The 26,987-nt window shown below is 37.8% G+C and overlaps 1 protein-coding gene across 1 annotated transcript; it reads left to right on the plus strand.

The window, feature by feature from the left end:
• The first annotated feature begins 10,058 nt into the window (after positions 1–10,058).
• On the plus strand, positions 10,059–26,672 carry LOC107821242 (formin-like protein 18). The gene is made up of 18 exons (XM_016647669.2): positions 10,059–10,454; positions 12,225–12,925; positions 14,342–14,563; positions 14,660–17,148; positions 17,255–17,387; positions 18,803–18,874; positions 19,807–19,905; positions 20,003–20,044; positions 20,168–20,248; positions 20,341–20,391; positions 20,497–20,578; positions 20,986–21,080; positions 22,273–22,344; positions 22,425–22,541; positions 25,358–25,426; positions 25,522–25,588; positions 25,998–26,339; positions 26,437–26,672. The coding sequence occupies exons 1-17, from the start codon at positions 10,382–10,384 to the stop codon at positions 26,135–26,137; spliced, it is 4,605 nt and encodes a 1,534-aa protein (XP_016503155.1). The 5' UTR covers positions 10,059–10,381; the 3' UTR covers positions 26,138–26,339; positions 26,437–26,672.
• Positions 26,673–26,987: the final 315 nt, after the last annotated feature.

Below are 26,987 nucleotides of genomic sequence, written 5' to 3' on the forward strand. Positions count from 1 at the left end.
AAGCTTGCCCCTCGGGCTCAATATGTAAATCTCAGTATAGTATCAGCCCTTCGGGCTCACTCCCAACTCACCAGCACACAACATCAGCCCTCGGGCTCACTCCCAACTCACCACACACAAGCAACGGCCTCTCGGGCCCACTCCCAACTCACCTGGGTACCCTGCGCTCACTGGGGGTGTGTACAGACTCCGGAGGGGCTCCTACAGCCCAAGCGCAATATCAATAGGCCTGAAAGCCTTCACACATCACACTCGAGGCTTGAAAGCCTCCTCACATAACACTTGAGGCCTGAAAGCCTCCTCACATCACTCAATATATCCTCACGTATGACCCTCGACCTCAATCAGTCCAAAAAATAATCATAAGCCTCTTGGGCATCAGTAAAACAATAGTGCTCAACTCAACAACATTATAAATATCATTAAATCTCGAGTTGAGTATAAATGTAGCTGAGTTCACAAAATAATATAATTCAATTGGACTGAGTTCAAATAATATTTCAATTCGTGAGGAAAATAGTGATGTAAATTCACAAAAGATTTCAGATAATTGGCACGAAGCCCAAATATGGCAATAAGCCCCAATCATAGTGAAAAACAATAAATCTTTATCAATTACGCGGTAAAAATATCAACTGGGATGGACCAAGTCACAATCCCCAATAGTAAATGACCCCACGCTCGTCATACAACGTGTGTCTCATCTCAACATAGCAGTATGTTGTGCAATCCGGGGTTTCAAACCCTCAGTGCATCATTTAAAATCATTACTCACCTCGAACCGGTGAAATCTATAGCTTGCGATGCCTTTTCCCCTCAAATAGGCCTCCACGCGCATCTAATCTAACCAAAATCAGAGCGAATACATCACAATATGCTAAGGGAACAATACCCAATCGAAAATACTCGAAAAACGCTAAAAATCACGAAGTTGGCAAAACCCGAGCCCCGGGCTCACTTCTCAAAATATTACGAAAGTCACATCACCGGATTCCTCGTCTCGCCACGAGTCCGTACATATAAAATTTACCAAAATCGGAGTTCAAATGACCCCTCAAATCTTCAAATCTTATTTTCAAATCCCTAGGTCCAAAATTCTCAATTTACACCTCAAAAACATGTAATCTAGTCGGATTATTCGATGATAATTCAATATTATGGAGTAGAAATAATCACAAGTGACTTACCTCAAGGTTTCTCATGATTTCTTGCTCAAAAATCGCCCCAAACCGTGTTATTTCGCAAGAAAATAGGTAAAAAAAAAACAAGCAGAAATGCAGCAGCTTTTAATAAGAAAATCTGGTCGCTAAAGACCCAAATCTGGTCGCTAAAGGTGCTAATCTGGTCGCTAAAAGTGCCACACCAGACCTGATGCACCAACACTCTTTAATTTCACTAAAAAAGGCTCTAACTCCTTCATACGAACTCGGAATTAGACGATTCATGTTCCTATGAGTCACAAATAATAATACAAACACAACCCTTCAATCGAAACTCAATTCGGAGCTCATTTGCCCAGTGCGATATCCATTTCGCTCGTTAAGCAACTACTCATGTTTCGCGTCAAAAACCCAATCGCGACTTGATGAAATTAGACCAAAATTTCCAGATCAGTCCTACAATTCATTATCAAAATTTCGGAAGTCTCGGAATCAAATTTGGATCTCTAGAACTAAAAATGAACCTTTAGATCATTACATTTATGCTCAAAATGGCAAAAATCTTCCAAAAACTCTTCCAAAATTTATCCGAGCCTCATGGGATCCCAACAAAGTATACTAACAAGTCCCATAATATGACACAAACTTAGTTGTTTCTTTGAATCACCAAAAACAACGCAAAAATACTAAATTCACCTCGGATTCAAGCCTATGAACTTTGAAACTTCTAATTTTCACATCCGATGTCGAAACACGTCAAAACTAGTCCGAATGATCTCAAATTTTGCTGACAAGTCCAAAATGACATAACGAAGCTACAACAACTCTCAGAATTCCATTCCAAGTCTCGGATCAAAATCTTACCTATCAACCGGAATTCGCCAAAATACTAACTTTGCCGATTCAAGCTTAATTCTACACCAGTCATCACAAAAATATTTCGGACACACTCCTAAGTCTCAAATCACCTAAAAAAGCTATCCGAACCATAAAATTCGCATTTTGAGCGCTCTAACACATAAGTCAATATCCAGTTGACTTTTCCAACTTAAGCTTCCTTAAAAGAGACTAAGTGTCTCAAACCTTACCAAAATCATTCAGGAATGACTTCAAATTTTGCACACAAGTCACATTCGACATTATGGACTTGCCCCAACTTTCAAAATCGCATTCCGACCCCGATATCAAAATTTCCACTTCCGGTCGAATTTTCTCAAAAACCTTCAAATTTCTATATTTAGCCAAACCGCTCCAAAATGACCTACGGACCTCCGAATTCACTTCAGATCATGCTCCCAAATCCAGAATCACCATACGGAGCTACTCCCAGTCTCAGAATTCCAAACGGACATCAATAACACTGAAATGCATTTTAAGCCAAACTGATACAATTTCTTCTAAAATGCTATCTTCCACAATAGGCGCCAAAACGCTCCCGGGTTATCCAAAACCCGATACGGGCATACGCCCAAGTTCGAAATCATTATACGAACCTGCTGGAACCTTCGAATCCCAATTCCGAGGTCGTTTACTCAAAATTCCAATCCTAGTTCATTTCTTCAATTTTAAGCTTTCAAAATGAGAATTTCCATTTAGATTTGACTCCAAACTTCCTGAATTTTAATTCTGACCATACACACAAGTCAATATACCTAAGATGAATCTTCTCATGGCCTCAAACTGCTGAATGACGCACCGGAGCTCAAAACGACCGATCGGGTCGTTACAGGTCTTGGCGAGGGCTACGACATTGGAAGATTCTATCCGCGTTCTCAGGTATGAACGGGCAATTGAAATGGAAATGACCGCTCTGAAGAAGGCGCAACTTGATGAGCGGATTGGTGGGCTTGAAAGAGATGTCTCGACCCTGGTGATCAAATTGTCACTCTCGAGGCTGAGAGGGTGCGATTGTTGGCTTCGACTCCTCCTGCGTCCGCCTCTGCTGACGTTCATCACCATTTGTACGAGATATGGATCCATGTTGAGGCTGAGCGGGATATATATATATATATATAAGGGCTTGTTGGCAGCAGGGAATGTTACTGAAGCCGCTTTCGAAGTAGTTCGTGTTAAAGCGCGTGAGGCTCGGCTTGCCTGCGGCTATGACCCTATGACACCGAAGGTCGATGGAGACGATGGGGCTGAGGATGGGCTTACCTTTGATGATGAACATTCTGATGGAGAGGGTGATGGTGGAGGTGAAACCGCTAAACCAAGCGGGGAGAGAGATGACGGCGTGGATGGAGATGATGCTAAGTGAAGCTCTTGTACTTTTGTACTTAATTTTTCCTCCTGAACTTAGTTTTTTTAGCTTAGTTGGTTGGGTGAGGGCCAACCAACTAAGACACTGCTTCTCTTTTTGACCCTTTGTAAGACACTTTTTTTTGGAATGAAATAGTCAATTCGTCCTTGATTGTATGCCTTTGGCCTCTGCTTCTCTTTTCTTTTTGAATTTCTTGGATTTTCTCGCAATAAGTCCTTGACTTTTGGTAGTTAATTCGAGCGGGGTCGAATTTAACTTGCTAATTCAGGCGAGGTTGAGCTTGATATTAACTCGAGTGAGGTCAGATCTGACCTGCTAATTCGAGGTCGAACTTGACATGTTCATTCGAGCAAGGTCAAATTTATCTTGCAAATTCGAGCGAGGTCAAATTTGACTCGTCAATTCGAGCGAAGTCGAATTTGACTTGCTAATTCGAGCGAGGTCAAATTTATCTTACTAATTCGAGTGAGGTCGAATTTGACTCGTCAATTAGAGCGAAGTCGAATTTGACTTGTTAATTCGAGCGAGGTCGAATTTATCTTGCTAATTCGAGCGAGGTCGAATTTGTCTTGCTAATTCGAGCGAGGTCAAATTTGACTCGGTAATTCAAGCGAAGTCGAATTTGAGGTGAGGTCGAATTTGACTCGTCAATTCGAGCGAAGTCAAATTTGACTTGTTAATTTGAGCGAGGTCGAATTTATCTTGCTAATTTGAGCGAGGTTGAATTTGTCTTACTAATTCGAGCGAGGTCGAATTTGTCTTGCTAATTCAAGCAAGGTCGAATTTGACTCGTCAATTCGAACGAAGTCGAATTTGACTTATTAATTCGAGCGAGGTCGAATTTGACTCGTCAATTCGAGCGAAGTCGAATTTGACTCGTTAATTCGAGCAAGGTCTAATTTGACTCGTCAATTCGAGTGAAGTCGAATTTGCCTTGTTAATTCGAGCAAGGTCGAATTTATCTTGTTAATTCAAGCGAGGTTGAATTTGACTCGTCAATTCAGGCGAAGACGAAGTTGACTTGATAATTAGAGCGAAGTCAAATTTATCTTACTAATTCGAGTGAGGTCGAATTTGACTCGTCAATTAGAGCGAAGTCGAATTTGACTTGTTAATTCGAGCGAGGTCGAATTTATCTTGCTAATTCTAGCGAGGTCGAATTTGTCTTGCTAATTCGAGCGAGGTCGAATTTGTCTTGCTAATTCGAGCGAAGTCGAATTTGACTCGTGAATTCGAGCGAAGTCGAATTTGACTCGTGAATTCGAGCGAAGTCGAATTTGACTCAATGAATTCGAGCAAGGTCGAGTGTATATTTCCCGTTTTGGTGTGATGTGTAAACTTGGTGGAGTTATGTAAGAATTCTGTATGCTGCCTTGCTTACTCATTTATTGGAGAAGACTACACGTTGTTGTACGATCCATACATACATTCGAGGAGTCCCAGTCTATCTAGTCCCTTCATTGCTCCGCCTGGAAAGATAGTTGGCGATGATTGTCTCGCTCAATCTTCGGGACGTCTTAATGTATGGGCAAGATCAAATTTTAGCTAGTTGCGTTGTCACATAATTGCTTTGGCGAGCGCGTGGGTGAGTTTCACGCACTTGTGTTCTGTCTACGTACTAGAGAAATTCGTATATTTTTCGAGTTGGTAACCCAGTCCTAGTCTATACAGGATTTTCCTTTTATGGCATTTAAGTACCAACTATTTGGAGGGGGGGTCACTCGACCGTTGCCTATCGGATGATATGGCATGGAATGTTTTCTTGGTGTGTTGTTTTGATGACGTTTGTTCCCTGTTCGCATATTTGGGAGAATGCTCTTGTTCCTATCCCACTCAAAGAAAAATAGCAAGTTAAACCCATATGAAATCGTTTGTTACCTCGACCTAGTTGGCTGACAAGTGGATAATGGCGTTGTAGAACGACTTTTTTTACCCCGTACTCGAATGCTGACTTCAAATTTGATCTCGGCCTCGTGCTTAGCTTCGTCGTTAGTCGAATCTGGGCATCTTACGAGCTGACAACTTACTTCGCCCGTTGGGATCTCGAGTTCGAGTCTCGTTCGGATCTAGTCCCAGGTGCACAAAATAAGGGAAACATGAGTCATACCGCAAACATACGGGCATGACAAGCTTGTTATTTCAAGGAATTACACAATAGGCTATCATCCTTTCATAAGAGAGAGAGAGAGAGAGAGCGGTGTACATAAAGTATAGATTGGTATCTAACGTTAACATAACAATAGGATTGTGGACGTACTCAGTGCGTAGCAGCTATAATCCTACTTTGACAACTCACACTCACGACATACCAGACCCATCCCTACAACGAGATGTGGCTTTTGTGTAGATATCAAACATAATTTCAATTTTGTGCAAAGATCTGACCTTGGTTGGTTAGGCTATTTCAAGAGCTTGCCTACAAAATTCTCAAATTGGTGTTTGTAACGAGAGAGCGAAGTTACGACAAATGGGAGGTGGAACTCTGACTGACTTTAGATATAGAGGAAACTAAAACTTTGGCTAGAAAATCCCCACAGACGATGCCAAATTGTTTGATTAAAAAGTGTTAGACCTTTTTGTTGAACTAGTTAAATAAGAAGATTTGAGGCAAATCCTAGCCAAAGATAATTTATCCTAGATTTGAGATAGAAGATAAGAATAAACAAGCATAGTTGAACATAAAATTTGGTTATAGTTACGATTGAATTCCATAATGTAAGAAAAGGATGATTGCACGCATAATATTAGATGACAGCGAGGAATACATAAATGAAAAGAGTCACCGTTCTTGAACAAGGCTGACCTCCATACATTTGACATAGTTAAATTATAGATGAATACCGAGATTCTAAACTCTTTTCTCCTTTCTTCTTGGCGAGGAGCCTGAGATGAAGGTCCATCTTCATCTTTAGAGATATGTATGTATGTGTGTGTGTTCCTCTCAGCCCCCCTTCAGTTACTCTCTCTCATGATATTTACATAAAACACTTTCTATACCTAGCGGTCCTTAACCGGAGTACCTAAATTCTTGGAATATCCTATAGAATATTTCTCTAAAATGTCTAAGTGTTGAAGTAGCCGTTCAGGCCGAATTGAATGCTTGACCTCGATCGTAGCTGAATCACTCGTCGGTGTATTGCTTCCCATACGTGACCTCGGCTTGGTTGACTCTTGGTTGTTCTTCCTTAAGTAAGATTCTTTTGTTCAGATTTTGACTTATACATAGAGTAGCTTTGGTAAAATACAGGGATCTTGTGTCCTGCAATACCTTATTCTTATTACTAATACTGGTCAATTACGATTTTCTAAAAAAAAAAACTTTCAAATGATTAAGTTCAAGGTAGCATGCTTTCTTCTAAATACAAATCCAATTTCAATTTTGTGTTCACGTTTGTCCTACTCGAAGCGATAAATCTATCAAAGGTAGACAATCAATTACCCTACACAAGACTAACAATTTTATTAGAAGTAGCTGCTTCAAATGACTCATATGAAGCGAATATTTTACTCTTATACTTTTGAAAGATATCAAAATAGTGAATATTTCTAAGGACGTTCTCGATATTAGATATGTTGTGTTCCGACTAGTAGGGCAATCATACTCCAACCTTTTGTTACAAGAATTATGCATCAACTATATTGAAAAGCTGAAAAGTTGAAAATCTTTTTCTTCTAGTATCTTAATGTCATTTTACGTTTTACATTTTGCTAAAGCTACTTATTAATATTTTTTAAGGAAATCCTCCCGCCGTCCAAAGCACATAGATGTATAAAATTGATATATGCATGCGTAGTCTTTAAAATGTTAAATATTTTGTGTTAATACGTAGAAAAATTTGTTTCCACTTTCCAAAGACAAAAATGACCCCTATATTTCTAGTGGTATCACTATAAGTTGCAATAGTCAGTGATGCTACAAATACATTATTATTTGTGCCCGAATGAAAGTATTTATTATTTGATAATTAGTTTTCTTTTCTCATTCTTATAAGATTGCATAATTAGGACCATTTTGGCAATTATGAATGGTGAAGTAAGCTAGTAAGTTTTTGGTTTCTTTCCTAAATGTATAACATTGGAACTTTGCGTGAAGTAGAGGAAGAAGTTTCTTATTCCTTGAAAATATATGTACGACATGAAATAGCTAGCAAGGAAAGGGAAAGTAGGAAAAAGGCAATTTTTTGTCCATTTCTTACTGTAATAAGTCTTAAATTTTGTATCCAAGAGTGTGAGCCAGTGATAAATGAAATCAGATAAAAAAATAATAGAAAATTAAGGTTCCAATTTCAACAGAAATTAAAAAGAAAAGCTTTTAAGTTATTTTTTTAATCTACTTAAAATTTGGTGGACAAATTTACTCACACTACCTTATTACTAAGAGGTAACATGTATTCGATTGAATAAGTTAAGTGCATACAAAAGGATTTCACAATGCTCGGAAACAATAATAACAACAACAACAAATTTAGTGAAATCCTATAAAATGGGGTCCCGAGAAGATAAAGTATATGCAGATCTTATCCTACCTTACGAAGGTAGAAAGACCGTTTCCGATAGACTCCCGACTCAACAAGAAAAAATTAAAAAAAAAGCAGAAATAAAAAGTAGTTACCATAGCAAGCAAAATGTGACCGAAACAAAAGAAACGACATATATATATATATAGTAAAGATAATAATATTCAATACAGAAGTGAACAAACATCAAATCTTACTCAATATATCCTTACAAACTCGTGGTGCTCTATTATTGTATCATAGATTGTAACGTAGTTGTGTCAAGTAGTTAACATACTTTTTTTCTTAATTTCTCACACATCTAGCTTTTGTTTTACAAAAGTATATACACACTTATTTCACGTCGCACATGGCCGATTAAACCAGGCAACGTTCTGTATCAATATTTTGGCCACGCATGTAATACAAATCCAAAACATCTAATTAAAGAAAAAAGTACCACGTCCAACCTAACGCAATCTTTATGTTAATCTATATCTTGATGCACTGGATTAGTGGAGTTGTCACTTTAGACCATCTTCTAGGCTGCACCATTTTTTGCATCAAATCCAATGCAACACTAAATCTTGCACCATTATAGAGCATGAATAATACTATTCATCACTCCAAATTTAGTTTATTATTATTTTATTCAATCTTTTTATTTTTTGGACTTTAATTTATCATATATTGTGTATATAATTAATTTTTATATTAAGATCTTTATAATTTTAATTTATATCCTATTTTTTGATATATTATTTTTTGTATATATTATATTTATATAAAACTATAAGTTAATTTTATTATTATTATATTTGTATAAAAAGAGATATAACCATTTATCAATGATTTCACTTTTAGTTGATTTATCCTTTAAAATAATTTTGTAATAAATGATTATATAAGTGGTGAATGTGAATTATATATAATGAATATGGAAAAAAGAAAAAAGATAGTATTAGTTTGAAGGAAATAAAAAATGAAAAGTAAATAGAAGATAATAATATAGAAGAGAGAGAAGATTTGGTGTAAAAAATGGTGTAATGGTTGGAGTAAATTTGGTGTTACACCATTTTGGTGTGAAATTTGGTGTTAGGGTTGGAAATGACTCGAAATATCAAAAGTTTAAATAGCCTATGGCACCAAAGTATGCCCCACACTTAAAAAAAATAAAAATAAAAATCCAGGCAAACAGATTTGTTTCATTCCATTCACCACGTCACATCAATTTATACCAAAAAACTTAATTACTAAAAGGCAATAACAAATGATATTTGATTACTAGCTTTTACTTGTAAGACATCTTTGGTCTGAGCCTCATTGTCATGACAATTAACATGGGCCAATTAAACTGTCAATAGCATAAAATGCACTTCCTCGGTTCTGTTTTATGTGGCATAATTCCGATATCAACAATTAATTTTTAAAATTTATATCATTAGAAATTCTAATATGAAATCTTTGAATTTTTTAAAATAAAATTTATATATTTAAAAACTACAATAACAACAATCCAGTAAAATCTCACAAGTGGTGTATGGGGAGGGTAGTGAGTACGCAGACCTTACTCATACCCCAAGGGAGTAGAGAGCCTATTTCCGAAAGACCCTCAGCTCAAGAAAACGAAAAGAGGCAAATACATCAGTACCATCACCAGAAAATATAAAAATAATAACAGCGACATAAGAATATATTTAAAAAACTACATAAATATATTTATTATGCATAATAATTAGTAATTTAAAAAATATATAAAACATTCTAACATTTTTTTTATTTAACTTTCAAAATTTAAATTACATTAGATAAATTAGGAAAGAAGGAGTAGTTAACAACAAATTTTGAAATATAAAAAATGAGTGCATGAGCATCAACTATGAATATTGTTGTATGGTCACAAATTACACTTAAAATTAGGTAAGAACCATGTTACAGTCCTAAATGAATGCAAGAATGCAAATTCAGAGCGCGAATTCGAATTAATCGATCTCAAAATAAATACAAACACACGATAAAAAACAGAAAATAGAGACTTCGAATATGGATATACTTTAAAAAAGATTATTTCCCATTTTATGACAAACTTCCAATTTCCAATATTGGATATATATAATCTGAAATACTAGAAGATAAAACTTTTGTTTCCCAAAGTCTACGTTTGCCTTATTTCTAAATTTGTCCTAAATGCATTCGCGACGTACACGTTTTAAAATAAATCTGACGTGTCCACTGTCGACTTCAGATTTGTTCCTGTTTATTCGCTAGCCCATCTCTCAGCTTCTACGCTCTCTTCCTTTCCCCCACTTTTCTTCTTCAACAATTCTCCATTTCAAATACAAAGATTCACAAAATTATACATACATATGTATACGTACGTATACGCACATATATTGTATATATAGATATATATAAATTATACAAATATAGATAGGTTTTTTGGAATTGAAAAATAAGCGGCAATGGCACTGCTAAGGAAATTGTTTTATAGGAAGCCGCCTGATGGACTATTGGAGATCTGCGAGAGAGTTTACGGTACGTTCTAATTTTTGTTTTTTTTTAAATTATCTTTTTATGTTTTTGTTTTTTTAGCTGGAGCTGTGTTTTTTTAATTAATGTATGTTCTGGGAAATTATGTTATTTTCGTTGTTTGTTGAGATCGAGCTGGAATGGATAGACAGTTTACGAATTTTAGATTTTTTTTTTTGTTCGTATTTCAATTTGTGAAATATGTAATTATAATGCGGAAATGGAAAAGGAACTTTATTGTTATAGAATTGAGTAATTAGGTATTTAGGCTTTAAATACAATTAAGACAGACTAGCTATTTTTGGATTGATTATGAATACTTATACAATATGGTAATAGTTTAATTTGAAGTAGTGCAATAGGTTGAGGGGCGGGTTCATTATCCACTGAGTTTCGAACCCTGCCAGCTGAAAAGGAGCTCTTTTGTTATAGAAATTGCGGAATAAGGTAGTTTGGCCTTTAATACAATTAAGACTAGATTAGTGGACTAACTATTTTTAGATTGATTAAGAATGTTTCTACTATATGCGACTAAGATAATTTGAAGTATTGCAATACGTAGAGGGGTGAGTTCATTATCCGTCGAGTTTTGAACCGTGTGCCAGCTGAAAAGGAGCTTTATTGTTATTGAAATTGCGGAATAAGGTATTTTGGCCTTTAATACAATTAAGACTAGACTTTAGCTAGAGGCGGACCTAGTCCATTAGTTATGGGTTCGTCCAAACTCAGTAACTTTGGTTCGAACTCTGCATATGTGGTAAAAAAATCCACTAAATAAGTATTAAGAACAGATTCTGAACTTAGTAAATCAAGTGGGTTGTGGTAGAATTTCGAAGTCAAACCATAAAGTTCAAATCCTAAAACCGCCTCCGGCTCTTGACTTTTTTGTTTTTGTTTTGGGGATTGATTAAGAATTTTACCAGTCTATGTTACTAGTTTAATTTGAATGACTGCAATACGGGAATGTTAAGTTGGAGTGGATGGGTTGAGTTATAGCACAATGCAAGTTATCTTGCAATGAAGAAACTGTCTAAGATTTTAATTCAACTAAGCTGAAGGGCGAACTCAATGCCCTTTGTACTCTTGGGACTAGGAAAGTGATGTAATTATGTTAATGTTGTGATGACGATATCGAGTGCTGTCAATTTGACAATATTTTGCATGCTAGCTGATCTGAGTTGAAGCATAAGCAGCTTAACTGGCAGAGAATCAGCTCAACTTTTTCGTCCAACATACTCAAGTATTATATAGGGACCTCATTGAGACATTGGAAAAATAAGAGGGAGAAAAATGTGTTAAGACAATCCAAAGCCTGCTTGTTGTTTGTTACTAGTATAATTAATGAAATATCTGATGTTACTTATAAAAAAATTAATGGAATTTCTAATGTTATGCTACTAACTCAGGATAGTGCTTTTGCAAAGTATGGACATTTAGTTCGAAGGGTGGTTGTGCTGGACAAGTAATGCATAAAAATAAGTACATGAGAAACTATCAGGAAACGACTTGGCAATCTTCCTTATAGTGTTTTAAACAGTACTGCGACAACAGAAACCAAATTTGTTTTCTAAAAAAAGGAGAAAAACAGACCACTAATATGGAAAGAGAAAATGTGTTGATGTTTAGAGCTTGACGTTATGTAGGAGGCTGACATTATTACAGCTGACTCATATCATCTCTGTTTTATCAGCATAAAAGTAAAATCTTTGAGACTTTAAAATGGTAGTGCCTGTTGTATATCAGTTTCGCTAATAATTGCTTCTACTTTATATGCAGTGTTTGATTGCTGTTTCACCACTGATGTTTGGGAGGAAGAAAATTACAAAGGCTATGTAGGAGGTGTGATTAGTCAACTTCGGGATCATTACCCTGACGTCTCAATATTGGTTTTTAATTTTCGTGAAGGGGAATCACAGAGCCCAATGGCAAATACTCTGTCTGAGTATGATCTGACAATAATGGACTACCCTCGGCACTATGAGGGTTGTCCCTTGCTTTCAATGGAGGTGATACACCATTTTCTAAGATCCAGTGAAAGTTGGCTCTCACTTGGGCAGCAAAACGTGCTTTTAATGCATTGTGAACGGGGTGGTTGGCCAGTTTTGGCATTTATGTTGGCTGCATTATTGATATACAGGAAACATTACACTGGAGAGCAGAAGACTTTAGACATGATTTATAAGCAGGCTCCTCGTGAGCTTTTGTACTTGCTGCAGCCACTGAATCCAATTCCTTCTCAGCTAAGATACCTACAGTATGTAGCGAGGAGGAATGTGAACATGCAGTGGCCTCCATTGGATAGAGCACTCGCTTTGGATTGCATCATTATTAGGGCGATACCTAATTTTGATGGAGAGGGTGGTTGCCGGCCTATATTTCGTATCTATGGACAGGATCCATTTCTAGTTTCTGATCGATCGCCAAAAATTTTGTTCTCAACTCCAAAGAAGAATAAAGTTGTCCGTCATTACAAGCAGGTAATATAGTTTATCCTATACTAAAAACATATGATACTTTTCTTTTTTCTTTTTTAAACAAAAGAACCATGGTGGGGTTTAGGCATAGACCCCAACCCGTAGATAATCAAAAAGGATAAGTACACGGAGGAGGAAATAGACCTTAGCCTCCAACACACGAAGAAGAATGATACATATCACTCTTATAAGCATTTGACCAGAAAAAACTTGTCTAAGTTGGGAGGACTCCTCCATTACACTTTGTAGGCATTGAGTATTACATGATGAAACTATACATATTGCTGCAAAAAAATCAGCTTTATCTAGTAATAACATCATTAATAACAAAATAATTCTTCCTTGGTCTAAGTCTGAAATTGAGGATGCCATCTTGATCAAGCCTCAATGAAGTTCTGACATATTCAGGTAAATCAGAAACTTCCTCAAGAGTGATTTGATCTCTCATTCTTTCACAAAGATTAGCTAGTTGATCCGCAGCCATGTTGCCCTCTCTAAAAATATGAACAAAACTGAAACTTCCATTGCTTGAGAGCTCCACAATCTGATCTATGATACGCTTGATCTGCCAAGGTGGTTTCATTTTGCTATTAATCAAATTTACTATCAGTTGAGAACCAGATTCAACAATGACATTTAAGGTGCCCTTGCTAATACATTGTTGCATGCCACTTAACATGGCTTTGGCCTCAGCCACATTATTACTACAAAGGCCATAGTGTTCAGCAAAAGCTAAAACAAAAGAACCCCTACTGTCCCTGAGAATGCCACCACCTCCAGAACTCCCGGGGTTACTCTTACAACACCCATCTATATTGAGTTTAAAGAAACCTTCTTGAGGTTTATTCCACCTCACATATTATACTTACAAAGGATTTCTGCTAACTTTGAGGAAGGGTATCTTTATTCTGTTTTGTTGATTAAGCATGCTTGTTTCTAGGAATATAGACCTTGTCAACTTTGTCTAAAGTTGAAAAAACCCATGTAAATAATATGAAAATGAAGCAAGGAACATATGGGAACTTATCTCTGATAGTACAACTTATGGTCTGTCAATGAGATCAATATGTTTATCTAATATTTGATTTTCCACAGCTTCACATTTTCCCGGAGGAGCAATTCTTCTTACGTTTTTTCCTGAGATGTTTGATTTATAGAGAATTGGACTATTTAACAAGTTGTTCTAATGAAGCTTCTGATATTTTGTTCGACCGGCATTCTTCTTATGGTTTTGCTCAAGTAGAATCCAGTTGAATTAGGTTGTACTTGGCCATGTTTATATGCACATGCTCGAAAATGCACGTACAAGTTATATCTGGGCTTTCTCCCTCTCCCCCTCTTTCCCATTCTTGTTGTGCGTAACTTCTTACTTAGGACACAGCTGACAATTGATCTGACATCTTTATAATGTCATTTCAGGCAGAATGTGAATTAGTTAAGATTGATATCAATTGCCATATTCAAGGAGATGTTGTATTGGAATGTATTTGTTTGCACGATGACCTGGAGCGGGAACAGATGATGTTTAGGACCATGTTTAATACAGCTTTTGTTAGGTCAAACATCTTGATACTTAATCGTGATGAACTTGATACTTTATGGGATGCTAAAGATCAATTTCCAAAAGACTTCAGAGCAGAGGTATCATTGTTCGTATAAAATGCATGTTTATGTTTTGTTGATACTCTCCAGCTAGAAGCATATTGTAATTTTATGAAAGTTGTGCCCTGGATGTAGGTTCTTTTCTCAGAGATGGACACTGCTGCTTCTGTTCTTCCTGTAGATTTGTCCTGTTTTGAGGAGAAGGATGGCCTACCAGTGGAGGCATTTGCCAAAGTTCAGGAGATCTTTAACAGTGTAGATTGGGTAAGTCCGAAGGGCGCTGCTGCTCGTAATGTGCTCCAACAAATAACCACGTCAGGTTTGGTCCAGGACAAGTTGGAATCCACTCCTCCACAGTGTACAGATACTGGCATGCTGCTCGATCAAGCAACTTTAGAGAAGCCTGGAGAGAGGAAAGGACATGCACCTCTGGACAATAATGCTAAGGGCTCGTCGCTATTTATGTTGGAGCAGCAGTTGGTGTCATCCATCAAATCATCCTCCAACGTAGACCAAAGTGACCAACAGAAAGCTGAATCTCAATTTGTGGGAACCAGAAGTGAGATGAAGGTATCAAAATTGCAGCCATCAATCCCTCTTTCAAAACCTTCTCCTGCTGACCTTAGTACAGAATCTAGTGCTTCTTCTGAGTCATCACAACCATCTCCGCATGTTCTCCCAACATCAGGACGTCCTCCACTTGTAAAAGAGTTGGATCCTCATATACAAGAATGTGGTAAGCTGAGTGACTTCCCTTCCCTACCTGAAACCAAGAGTCTGCCGTTTAAGACTAGTATTTCAACTTCGCCTCCATCCTCACCCTTACCTGGAAAGGATCAGGGTGTTGGTACTGGACCATCTCTATCTCCTCCACCAGTGGCAGCACTGCTCACTCCTCCCGCGAAGGATAAATTAGTCACTGCAACTGTACCTTTTGCCTCTCAGGCTACTCCTCCCAGAACCCAAGGCCCCCCAATTGAATCCTTGAAGGACAGACCTACTAAGTCTCAACCTGATACATCTCTGCTTCATCCAACAGTGCAGCAGCCAGCTGATGAAGCTGCTAAAATGGAACCTGCTCCACCTCCTCATTGTACTGGACTATCTCTATCTCCTCCCCCGGTGGCACCAGCACCGCTCACTCCTCCCATGAAGGATAAATTAGTCACAGGAACTGTACCTTCTGCATCTCCGGCTACTCCACCCAGAACCGAAGGTCCTGCAATTGTATCCTTGAAGGAAGACAGACCTACTATGTCTCAACTTGATACATCTCTGCTTCCTGTAACAATGCAGCAGCCAGCTGATGAAGCTGCTAAAAGGGAACCTACTCCACCTCCTCATCCTTCTGGAAGTTGTCCTCCATCCGTAGCTCCATCTCCCAGTTCCTCTTCTCCATCAGCTGCCATTCCCTTTATCAAACCTATGGAACAAAAAGTCATCCATAGGAGCAATATTTCACCACCGCCACCGCCACCTCCACCTCCACCTCCACAGCGTCCAACCCCTATATTGAATGAGAGTTTTGCTCCTGTTGGTGGATCACCTCAGCCACCTGCTCCTCCTACCCCACTTTTGAAGGAACATTCATCTTTCAGAGGTGTGTCATCACCTTCACCACCTCCGCCTCCTCTTCCTCGAGACCCATACCCATTACTTACCACCCCTGTGTTGAACAAGAATTCTGCCTGTAGTGGTGGACCGCTTGAACCAGTCCCAGCTTTGAAGGAAAGTTTAGCTTTTAGAGATAAGCCACTACCACCTCCACCTCCACCTCCACCTCCATGCCAATTGACTACAGCTCCAATATTAAATGCAAATTCTGGCTCTATCAATGGACCGCCTCAACCTCCATCTACGCCACCTTTGAAGGAAAAAGTAGTTTCCAGCGGTGGAGTACCACCCCCCCCATGCCAGTTGACTACAACCCCAATCTTGAATGTGAATTCTGCCTCTATTTGTGGATCGCCTCAACCTCCACCTCCACCCACGCCACCTTTGAAGGGAAAAGTAGTGTCCAGCGGCGGAGTACTACCAACCCCATGCCAGTTGACTACAACCCCAATATTGAATGCAAATTCTGCCTCTATTGGTGGATCACCTCAACCTCCACCTCCACCCACTCCACCTTTGAAGGAAAAAGTTGTTTCCCAAAGTGGAGTGCCACCACTTCCCCCTCCACCTCTTCCTGGGCAACCTATGAAGGAGAACTCCTCGTGTAGTGGTGGACCCTCTCCACCACCACCCCCTCCGTTGCCTGCTGCAGCTTCTAAGCATACGAATATATCTGCAGTGCCACTGCCTCCTCCTCCTCCTGCATTGGGCTCTCCACAGAGTGTTCCTTCAGCTCCACCTCCTCCATTCCCTTCTCTTAAGACGGATCTAAAACCGGGTTCTGGTCCGACACAGTCAGCATCAAAAGGTAGTAATCTCCCTACTTCTCCATCTCCGCCCCCACCTTCTGCTCCTCCGCCTGGCCTAAAGGGCCGAGGACCATTATCTCGTACCATGAATTCAAGAAGCCAGTCGTCAAAGAAACTGAAGCCATTACACTGGTTAAAGATATCTAGAGCAGTTTCAGGAAGCTTGTGGGCGGAGGCTCAAAAATGTAGTGATGCTCCCAAGTAGGTGCTAACTTTGAGTGTGAAAGTAGTCATCAGTCAAATCATTTTTATTCTTTTAGATTCTTTCAGATACAATGTCTCATGTCCTTCGATTTCTGTTTGATAGGGCACCAGAGATTGATATATCAGAGCTTGAATCTCTCTTTTCAGCTGCAGTTCCAACTTCAGGACAAGGCGGTCCAGGTGGGAAAAGGAATTCGAGGACCTCAATGGGGCAGAAGCCGGAGAAAGTGCAGCTGGTAATTATTTATGTCTATATGACATCTGAGTTTCCTTATAATTATACGTGCAAAGTTTCCCTGAATCAGTTTATCTCGCTTAAGTCATTTGCACTGTTCCTGGTTTGACATTATTTGACATTAATCTCAAAGTATTAAATGTTATGAACAGTCTAATTCCAATATATACACTTTCTGATCATGTTCTTGTATTTTTTTATCATCCTTCCGTGCATCTAGTTCCCCAATCCCTCTTTCTTGACACTATTCTGTGCTTTCAAGTGGATCCTTTTTAGTTCAGCTAGTTTTCACCTTAAGAAACTTTTTTCCGAAAGGGCTTCTGGAGTGAAATTCTCCGGCTGAAATCCCATGGAGTTTTATTCCTAAAAGCCTAAGTTTGTGAAAGGAGGAGCACAATGCTGACGTGTCGTAGTGACGCCTCTTATCTCTAGGCACGCTTGCTCCAAGTGATCCTTATTTCCTTATGTAACTTCACTTGATATATGTAATGTTTATATAGGAGTGTCATACTGTTAACTTGGAATGATACTTAAATTTTCCATACTATCGTAAATATTAATTCCACAATGAACCATGGTTGGATTGTCAAGAATGCCAAATGTTGGAGCTGTTAAATGCTTTTGTGATGTGTTATTCATTCAGAACCATCCCTGAAATTACTGAATAACATTAAATTATAGATACTAGGAATAGTAGCTGCATTATTGAGGATGCCAAATCTTATGGAAGTTTGCCCTTTTCTTTAAAAGATAATTATTGGAAAAAAGGAACTGGCTAGCTCATCGTACTGAGGCAGCCCTGTTATTGGATTATAACTCTATGATTTTTATTCACATTGTTTGAATAAATGGTCAATGGAACTTTCATATTCATAATGGAAGCGTCTTGTTCGTTAGATATTGATAGTGTAATTTACAAATTTTTTAAGTTGATAGAGTTACGCGATACTTGTGTTGGTGGAAGGTAGCAAGTACCGGGTGGAATAGTTGAGGTATGCGCAGGCTAACCCGGACACCACCGCCATTTAAAAAAAAGCTACTGCTGTTACTCTAGCTAGTATTTACATTCTCTTTACCGCAAAAAACCTAATTAACAAATTCTTTTTTCTTTGGCCTATAGATTGGGATCTTTTACAGTTATATATCCATGCTGGTTGGACAAACAATATTTTTAAATTGTGCTTCCGAGTTTGTTTTCCACAAATTATCTAAGCTTCTTTGTCAAGGATTCAGTGAAATCTTCCTATTCACGAGTAACATCTCATCTAACCCATCCCGACTGATACTCGTATAGCTTTGTGGAAGCTACTGCATTTAATCGCTTCACATATAGATGTGGAGGAAAGATGTAACCGTGTCATTGTTTCAGCTCGTCCAAGTTTTAAGAGAGATTTTACCTGAATTCTATTTTGGCAGGTTGATCATAGACGGGCTTATAATTGTGAAATCATGCTTTCTAAGGTGAAAATACCACTGCATGATATGCTGGTAAGCTGTATTCATATACAATTGACTTTCTTTTTGGATAATCTGGTTATCCTAGAATATAATCTCTGACCTATAGCTGGTTGTACCAATTGTTCAGATTCATCTCTGCCATAGTATCTTGGGTACTTATCTATCCACCTCTCTATAGCAATAGGGTGGCGCTATTATCACAGTGATTCATTTCACACTTGAAATTCTAAAATTTAAAGCACGTTACTTGTCCCATGATTTTATATATTCCGGTGTTATTGATTTTTGTCCTCCTAATAAGAAAATACAGGAAACTTTTTCCATTGTTCCTAGATCTGTTCAACTTTATAATTGCACTCCCTTTCTATTTTCTCAATTATTATGTTAAACTTCCTTTCAGAAATAGGAATAACAATCACATTGTTGACCTTGTTGGAGATTTTCTCACGAGCTGTTCAATTTTCTAATAAACCTCTGTAATAAGCTTACAATTGATTTGGACTCTGTACTGCTTAATTGTCTTGGTCAAAAACTCACGCTTTTTGCTATCCTAAGACCACACTTTATTGTATAACCAATGTACATGTCCCTGCTGATTTAAATATAATCTGATATTTAAAGAAAGCAAAACTATTCTAGTGTCACCTATCCCAAAATAAAAGGTATTTGTACTTCCAAGTGTTGAATCTTGTGATAACCAAGTTTGGGTGGGTTTGTGCACTTTTTGCATGTCAAATGTTTTCCTTATTTTAACCTCCTCCACCCCTCTTCCTCTCATCTTTCTTTGTGATGTTCCCTGGACCGTATACTCATTCATATAGTTGAGTTATACTGACACGTGATTATTTCCAAGAATGGTGTACGCACGCACACACAAATAGATGTCAATCTGTGTATAATGTTTTGTTAAAACTTGAATTGTGCTTCTAATTGTTAGCTATCACTTTTAAAATTTTCAACAGAGCTCAGTTCTTGCACTGGAAGATTCAGCATTAGATGTGGATCAGGTGGAGAATCTGATTAAGTTTTGCCCGACTAAGGAGGAGATGGAAACTCTCAAGGTGAAATATCTGTTTGAAAAAAAGAGAGGAACACTTATAACTTGATGTATATAGGACCATGTGAACAACGTTGCTTTGTTTAACATATCTGTTTCAGGGTTATAAAGGAGAGAAGGAGAAGTTGGGTCGATGTGAACAGGTCTGTCCATTGTGAACTAACTTATTTCCTTATTTTGGTTTACTGCCCCACTTTCTCCTGCATGGAGTTGATTGGACCGTTTATGTATTGACATCTAATTCTAAGATCTTTTCATTGTCTCAGTTCATGTTAGAGTTGATGCAAGTACCACGAATAGAGTCCAAGCTGCGAGTTTTTTCGTTTAAGATTCAGTTTGAATCTCAGGTGAGAAGATGTCACATCTACTGCCTTTTTGCTGCAGTGGGAGTGTTTCACACTTCCTAGCTGATGGCGTATTCGTTCTGCTTTAATTTCAGGTTTCTGAGCTAAGGAAGAGTCTGAATATTGTGAATTCGGCGGCTGATCAGGTACATTTTCTTTTCTAACTATTAATGTTTTACCATTAGATAAGACTAGGGATTGCTTTCTTGACACTGTCCTTGATTTCATCTTTCCTCTGATGTTGTAATCAGATCAAGGGTTCATCAAAATTGAAAAGGATTATGCAGACAATTCTCTCTCTCGGAAATGCTTTGAACCAGGGAACCGCCAGAGGTTGGGTTAACAATCTCTTTCAACTCAAGCTTATCTTGCTATTTATTTCTTCGTTGTTACGTCTTATTGGGAGTTGAATAGCATCTGTGAACTCCAACTTATTGTGAACGTTTTGGGGAACTGTTCCCACTAAGATATTTCCAAGTTGAGGACTTGTTCAGCAGTTGAAATCTTTACTCTAGAGATGAGGAGAACTTGTCAAATAAAGCAACTGGGTATCTCTCAAAGCTTTTATTGTGAGATGAAAATCTCCACAATTGTCTTCTCCATTGGCTTTTCTGGTTTTGAAATTATTGAACAATTCCCTGCTTCAGTTAGATGATAAATGAGTTCTCACAACTTAGTTTTCTCTTTGGACTTTGGGAAATCTTTTCTTCATCTAATGATATCTTGATGCTTTTGTGTAGGGTCTGCTGTTGGATTCAGGTTAGATAGCCTCCTTAAACTAACAGAGACACGTGCGCGGAACAATAAGATGACACTCATGCATTATCTTTGCAAGGTAAAGTCTTTGGTTGGTAGTCTTCTTGTGAAAGCATAATGATGTGGTTGGCGAATATTTTGGATGTGGTGTTTTGTATTGTGCCCAGATCGCACTTGTGGGAATACACTGGGATGTTGTTGTGTTTTGTATTGTGCTCAGATTTCTTCCTATCTTGAGCAGAATAAAATCAGTTCACTTAGTCGCAATTTCTTGGCAGATCTGATGGTTTTCCTTGGCCCAGCCATTAATACTCTTTAGTTTAGTGGAATGCTGTCCAACTTGTGAGGGAAAATTAACAAAGTAAAAGAATTATCCATTTCTGAAATAAACCATTGCTACTTGAGTCATAACATTTCATTAAGGAAATGCTGACATAAAAATCCGTGATGCTTGTACAGTGATTAGTAGAATGTACACAGCTTTCAAGGATTTTTGCTCCTTTGGTAGGAATCACCTATGTTGAGCATGAGTAAATCATCTCTTTTCTGTGACCTAAATTTACCCAATCAGATCAGCTGATTGCACCTTCTGTCATCAGGTCCTTTTCAATTGTGTCCCAGGGATTATGTGTGACTTTTTTTTCTATCGTAATTTATCTAGCTAAAAGTGTCTATATCTGAAGTTACTAAAAATAAACTATAAATTCAATCCTAACTGGTCAGCTTGAGGAAAAAGAATTAGTGTCTTGAAGTGTGTTGTGGAGCTCAATTCTTTTCAAACCAGGGATTATCTCTTTAACTGGATTTGTCTGAATTTGCATATCACTTGATTTTAATAAGTTTAACTGAAAGGCAGAACGGAGGTCTTATTTGATAAGGAACAAAAAGGAATAATGACTAGATCGACGGAGACAGATCTTCCTTCACGACATGCATTCAATCACAAAACTTATTCTTTTTGTGAACATTGTTATCAGCTTCCTCACTTTTATCAAATCAATCTATGTAATTAATCTCTATCCTCAAAATCTGCTGGCGCGTGGTACTTCCTGATATCTTATCCTATTGGTGTTAAATTCTCCTCTAGCACTTAGACCCTGACCAGTATGAAGCTTTTCCTTGTAAAATGCTAATGGTAACTATTGTTTTTTTATTCACTTTTCCATGTCATTGTGCTGATATTTAACTATTTATAACTTTGCAAAATGTCTTTGATTTATGCTAGCAACCAGCATATTTTACAATATGCTTGACGACATTTTCTCTGTCAGGTACTTGCTGACAAATTGCCCGAACTGCTAGATTTTTCTAAAGATCTGTCTAGCTTGGAACCTGCAGCAAAGGTATCGTTATTTGGACCAACCAATTATAAAGTCACTGTAGAAATATGACTGACAGTGGTCTCATTAAAAATTTTCTGCAGATACAACTTAAATTTCTTGCAGAGGAAATGCAAGCTATTAGCAAAGGACTGGAGAAAGTTGTACAAGAACTGTCCATGTCTGAAAATGACGGAATTGTGTCCGAGAACTTTCGCAAGGTAAGCTATGACTACAGTGATCTAAATAATGCCGATTTCTGCATACCATCAGATTCTTTGATCTTTGGCGGCTCTACCTACTCAGACAAGAGTATTGTATCTTCATGCATCCGACATATGCTGGAGGTTAAAATGATTTGGTATTCCTGATAAAAAAGGCAACTCTTTATAGAACAAGCTTATTCATGTTCTTTTTTCTGCAAAGATGTCCCGCTCCAACCACCTGACGAGTCATCTACTTAAAAACGACCCTCTATGCTCAGTGTGTCATTCTCTTAATTTCTGTCATCAATACATATTGAACACACAACAAAATTCATTTTGACCTCATCATTTCAAGCTTTGTCTTGCAACCCCCCCCCCCCCCCCCCAAAAAAAAAAAAAAAAAGAAAAAAAAAGGAACAGGAAGCCAGTGCTTAGAAAATGCTTGTATTAAAGAAAATAGCCAAACATTCTGTATGAACCACTGCAGAAGCAGTGCCAATTGGTCTATCTTTCCTTACGCCTCCTCTGTCCAGTGCGCTCTTACCAGTCCTCATTCCTGCTAGCTACTCTTCCATCACTAAAGATGAAAACTGAAAATAAATAAGCACAATGTTGGCATCTGCAGGGATGCTCCTAAGTAATTAGAAATTTTTGTGACTGTAGGTAATAGCTCAATTTGAATAGATGAATCCTCCTTGATTGCACTATATGCAATTCAGAATTGAAAATTTTCTCCTTTGATTGAGGCTTTATTTCACTTCTATTCTTTCAAATGGAAAATGGAGAAAGAAAAAGAATTCTGAGTCAAGACACTATTTGGTAATACATGATATTGAACAAGAAGAGCAAAAGGTTCTCGCTGCGATAAAGAACAAAAAGGGCGGAATGGAGACCTGTGGAAGAATGAAGAGCTTAGTAGACGAGCATTATACCAGTTCGAAATCTGGAGAGGTGAAACATAAAATAGGAAAAGACGCAGTGCGAGAGGAACCACAAACAAAGAAAGAGAGAAGTGAAAAAAAGTAAAACCTAACAAAGCTTATATAAGGAATTATTTAATATTATGGGCAAGGTTGTGCTTCTTTTTTCTTCTTATTTTTCGTTGTAATGCTGTGTTTTATTTGGATGGACAAGTTATAGATGTAAAGGACAACAAGGCCTCTCTTCCTTTCACATGTGTGCCAACAATGAGATTGAGACCTACTATTTATTTTATTTGTTCTGCTCTCAATTCGACTTAATGAGCATTCCGTGTTTCTGAGTAGAATCCATTTTTTTTAAATGTAGCACCAAGGAGTTATATGGTAGGAGTCTAGGAAGTCCAATATGCTAGCAACATCATTTACCAAGTTCATCCTCCACTGAAACTGATATTACAGTAGATATTGAAGTTGTTCTCCTTTAGGATATCTGTGATTAGATTTCTACCCAAACTATCCAAAATATGCATTAAGTGGTGCTCCAAGTGATGACAAGTTGGATAAAATGAATTTGGGCCCTAAAGAGAAGGGGGATTTGCAGGATTGCTGCTTTTTTGCATCTCTTGGTTAATTTCAGGAGAAAGTGAACAATATGACTTTTCAATTAATGGAAAACCTATTTGCTGAATTCAAGAATTCTCTTTTGTATTATTTATATTTTGCTGTGAAGACGAATTTCTTGACTGGATTTTTCCGTAGCGTAAAACATTTTGTATTTTGCGAAATCAATGAATATGCAACAGTTGTCAGTCACTCTTTCACAATATTGGTGGATCTGGATGCTGATGCTATGGCCATCAACTTAGTAATATTGTTTGAACCTTTTGGGATGTTCTTGTAACCCCCTTTTCCTTTTGGGGGATATCATTTAATTTTTGGTTTTGCAGTGAATTTTCACTTCGTTTTGATTTAGAATATGTGGGAAGCTAATGAATTAGATTAATGGAATTCGTTTGCAAATTACATAGGAAAATTTTATTTCCAACATATTGTCCAGAGTTCAGAAGTGAGTTTAAGTTGCAGTCTTCAGGGAGGTGAGTCTAGTTGCAGCCTTCAAACTCTTGGTAGAAACGACCATAGCTACTCTGTATGTGTGTGGTATTCAATCTGAATCTGTTTCACCTCTTGAAGTGTTTTACATGTTAAAAAGAAACAAGGGAAAAATCACGTTTGAGGTTTGACACAGACCTTGTCTACTCCTCTTTCGTCCCACCTCCTCCCTTTTCTCAATCTTTTGCTTAAGACCTGAAACAGCCAGCCATTTACTTTTGCTCCCATAAGACACAGTGACCTGTATCATTGCTGACATGGTGTGTGCTTTCAAGGGAGTTTTATGATGGTGAGTGAATATGCTGTGGAAAGCCCTAATTGACTTGGAATTTTGGTTCCAGGTCATTGATGTCCCAGGCATAGTTTAGTTTCGTTTCCTCATTGGTCCAAGATAATTGCGTGTCTTGAGATGAAAGTATGGAAGTTCTTTCTTTCACTTTATTGCATGTCCTGTTTAAGCATAGTAACTTGATCATCCTTTCTCATCTTTCTTGGTAAGGACGAGAGAAAAGCACTCACGTGTCCTTGCCATAGGGATGGGAATCCTCTTATAAACTTTTTCTTATTCCTTTTATTTCACTTGGATAGCCAAGGGAAATAAAAAAGGTATCTTGAAACATTTTATTGGTACATGTTTTGGTGGGAGAACTAAAGAAATCAGAAAGTAGACTAGACGCATCCGTTTAAGGCTACCCACTTTGGTGGATCTTACCAAATTTTCACCTGATTAGAAAAAAAGAAAGAAAGAAATTAGAAAGTAGACGAATATTCTAATTGATTGGCATAATTGCCATTTTCCAGGCTTTGAAGGAGTTCCTTTGTCATGCTGAAGGTGAAGTGAGGTCCTTGGCTCAACTTTATTCTGGTGTGGTAGGTGTTATTTGTAACAGAAACATTTGTGGTCTTTTGGTGTCTGTCCAACATTAAAATGTTCCTAATGGTGTGCTTTTCTCTGTACCTAACAGGGTAGAAATGTTGATTCATTGATTCTTTACTTTGGAGAAGACCCAGCTCGTTGCCCATTTGAACAAGGTAATGTTTGATAAGTCATCGTCCTTATATAGGAAAAGTTGAATGCAACAACCATCTTGATTAAGTTGTTATCTACTAATTGGCTCTAATTCTCGTTTGTTCTTTTAAGAAGAAATGTAATTGGTCTTACTGACATATAGCTTGGTTGATCAAATAACTTGTCGGCTTCCTAGCTTTAATTTGTGTTCTCTGTGCTTCAGATTTCTGCGACATTATCGCAGCTAGCTGATGCTTTTCTTCAGTGCCTTGCGGTGTCGTGCGTTTGTATAGCTTAAATTTTTTGAATTATAGCAGTGTTGTTTGTTTGTATAGCTTAAAAGTTTTCAATTATACTATTCTACATTGATACAGACCATGCAAAGTGTGTCCTATTGTCATGTGAGCTTAACTCCATTTCTTTTCCCCCTAGTTATCTCAACGTTGCTAAACTTCCGAAGGATGTTTAATCAAGCCCTAGAGGAAAATCGCAAGCAGATTGAGTTTGAGAGAAAGAAAGCAGAGAAGGAAGCATTGGAGAATCAGAAAACGAGTCATTCAGAGAAAACTTGACCCATTCTGCATAGTCTGAAATAATGTACTCTTATATGGAAATATCATCATGGCAAAGCTTGGCCGAGATCGAAGATCCTGGGGAGCGAGAAATCAGTTATCTGACTGTATAAAGACGATGTACATTTTCTGTGGAAACACCGGAGATACGTTGGTGTAGGTTTGAATGCTTCCCAGTGCTCCTCTTTTATTATTGAGAGAGGTAATCTCGAGAACTGCATGCTCTTGCTACTCCTTTTCTGTGTTTGATCCTTCCTAACTTCTTTTTTCTGGTTTAATTCGTTTCAATTATCTTGCAGAATCGGGGAGTATGCAGATGGAATTACGTTGGGGCGGTAGGCTAATTGTACATACTAGAAAAAGAATGTAGAAATTCTTGGAGGTGATGCCTTTTTTTCTTCTTGGTGATAACCTAGAGCTAATAGTTTCATTCTTTATTATCTGTATTTCATGCTGATGATCCTAGTTTGATCTAGTTTTGTGGTCATCATCCTGTTCAATAAAAATAGTTGTTTATGTTAAGTTCCTTTATAGCGATATCTCTCTCGTCAAGTCATTTATTTTTCGACATTTTGTTTGTGTGATGTTTGATATATACGCCTCTCCCTCGTGTATCATTCTGATGATTAGGTTTTATTGAAGTACCAAGACTCGGATACTTCAAATTCCTTATCTTGCTTCTGCTGTATCCGACTTATGAAAGGCTACAAGTTATATAATATTTAACAGTGTAAACAATATGAGTGTAATTGTTTATTAGTAGTAGTTTGTAATTGTAGTTCAACATCCCATGTGAATGACGATCTGAGTTTGTGAAGCAAACAGCTCTTATGTAAGAGATATTTTGGCT

The sequence above is a fragment of the Nicotiana tabacum genome, chromosome 9, assembly GCF_000715075.1.
Source record: "Nicotiana tabacum cultivar K326 chromosome 9, ASM71507v2, whole genome shotgun sequence".
Taxonomy (NCBI): domain Eukaryota; kingdom Viridiplantae; phylum Streptophyta; class Magnoliopsida; order Solanales; family Solanaceae; genus Nicotiana; species Nicotiana tabacum.

Bases quoted from the DNA above. Each gene is read 5' to 3' on its own strand.
- LOC107821242 (XM_016647669.2), top strand. From the start codon at position 10,382: ATGGCACTGCTAAGGAAATTGTTTTATAGGAAGCCGCCTGATGGACTA. The intron at 19,906-20,002 runs GTGAAATATCTG...TATCTGTTTCAG, and splicing joins AGGAGATGGAAACTCTCAAG to GGTTATAAAGGAGAGAAGGA. The intron at 20,045-20,167 runs GTCTGTCCATTG...TCATTGTCTCAG, and splicing joins AGTTGGGTCGATGTGAACAG to TTCATGTTAGAGTTGATGCA.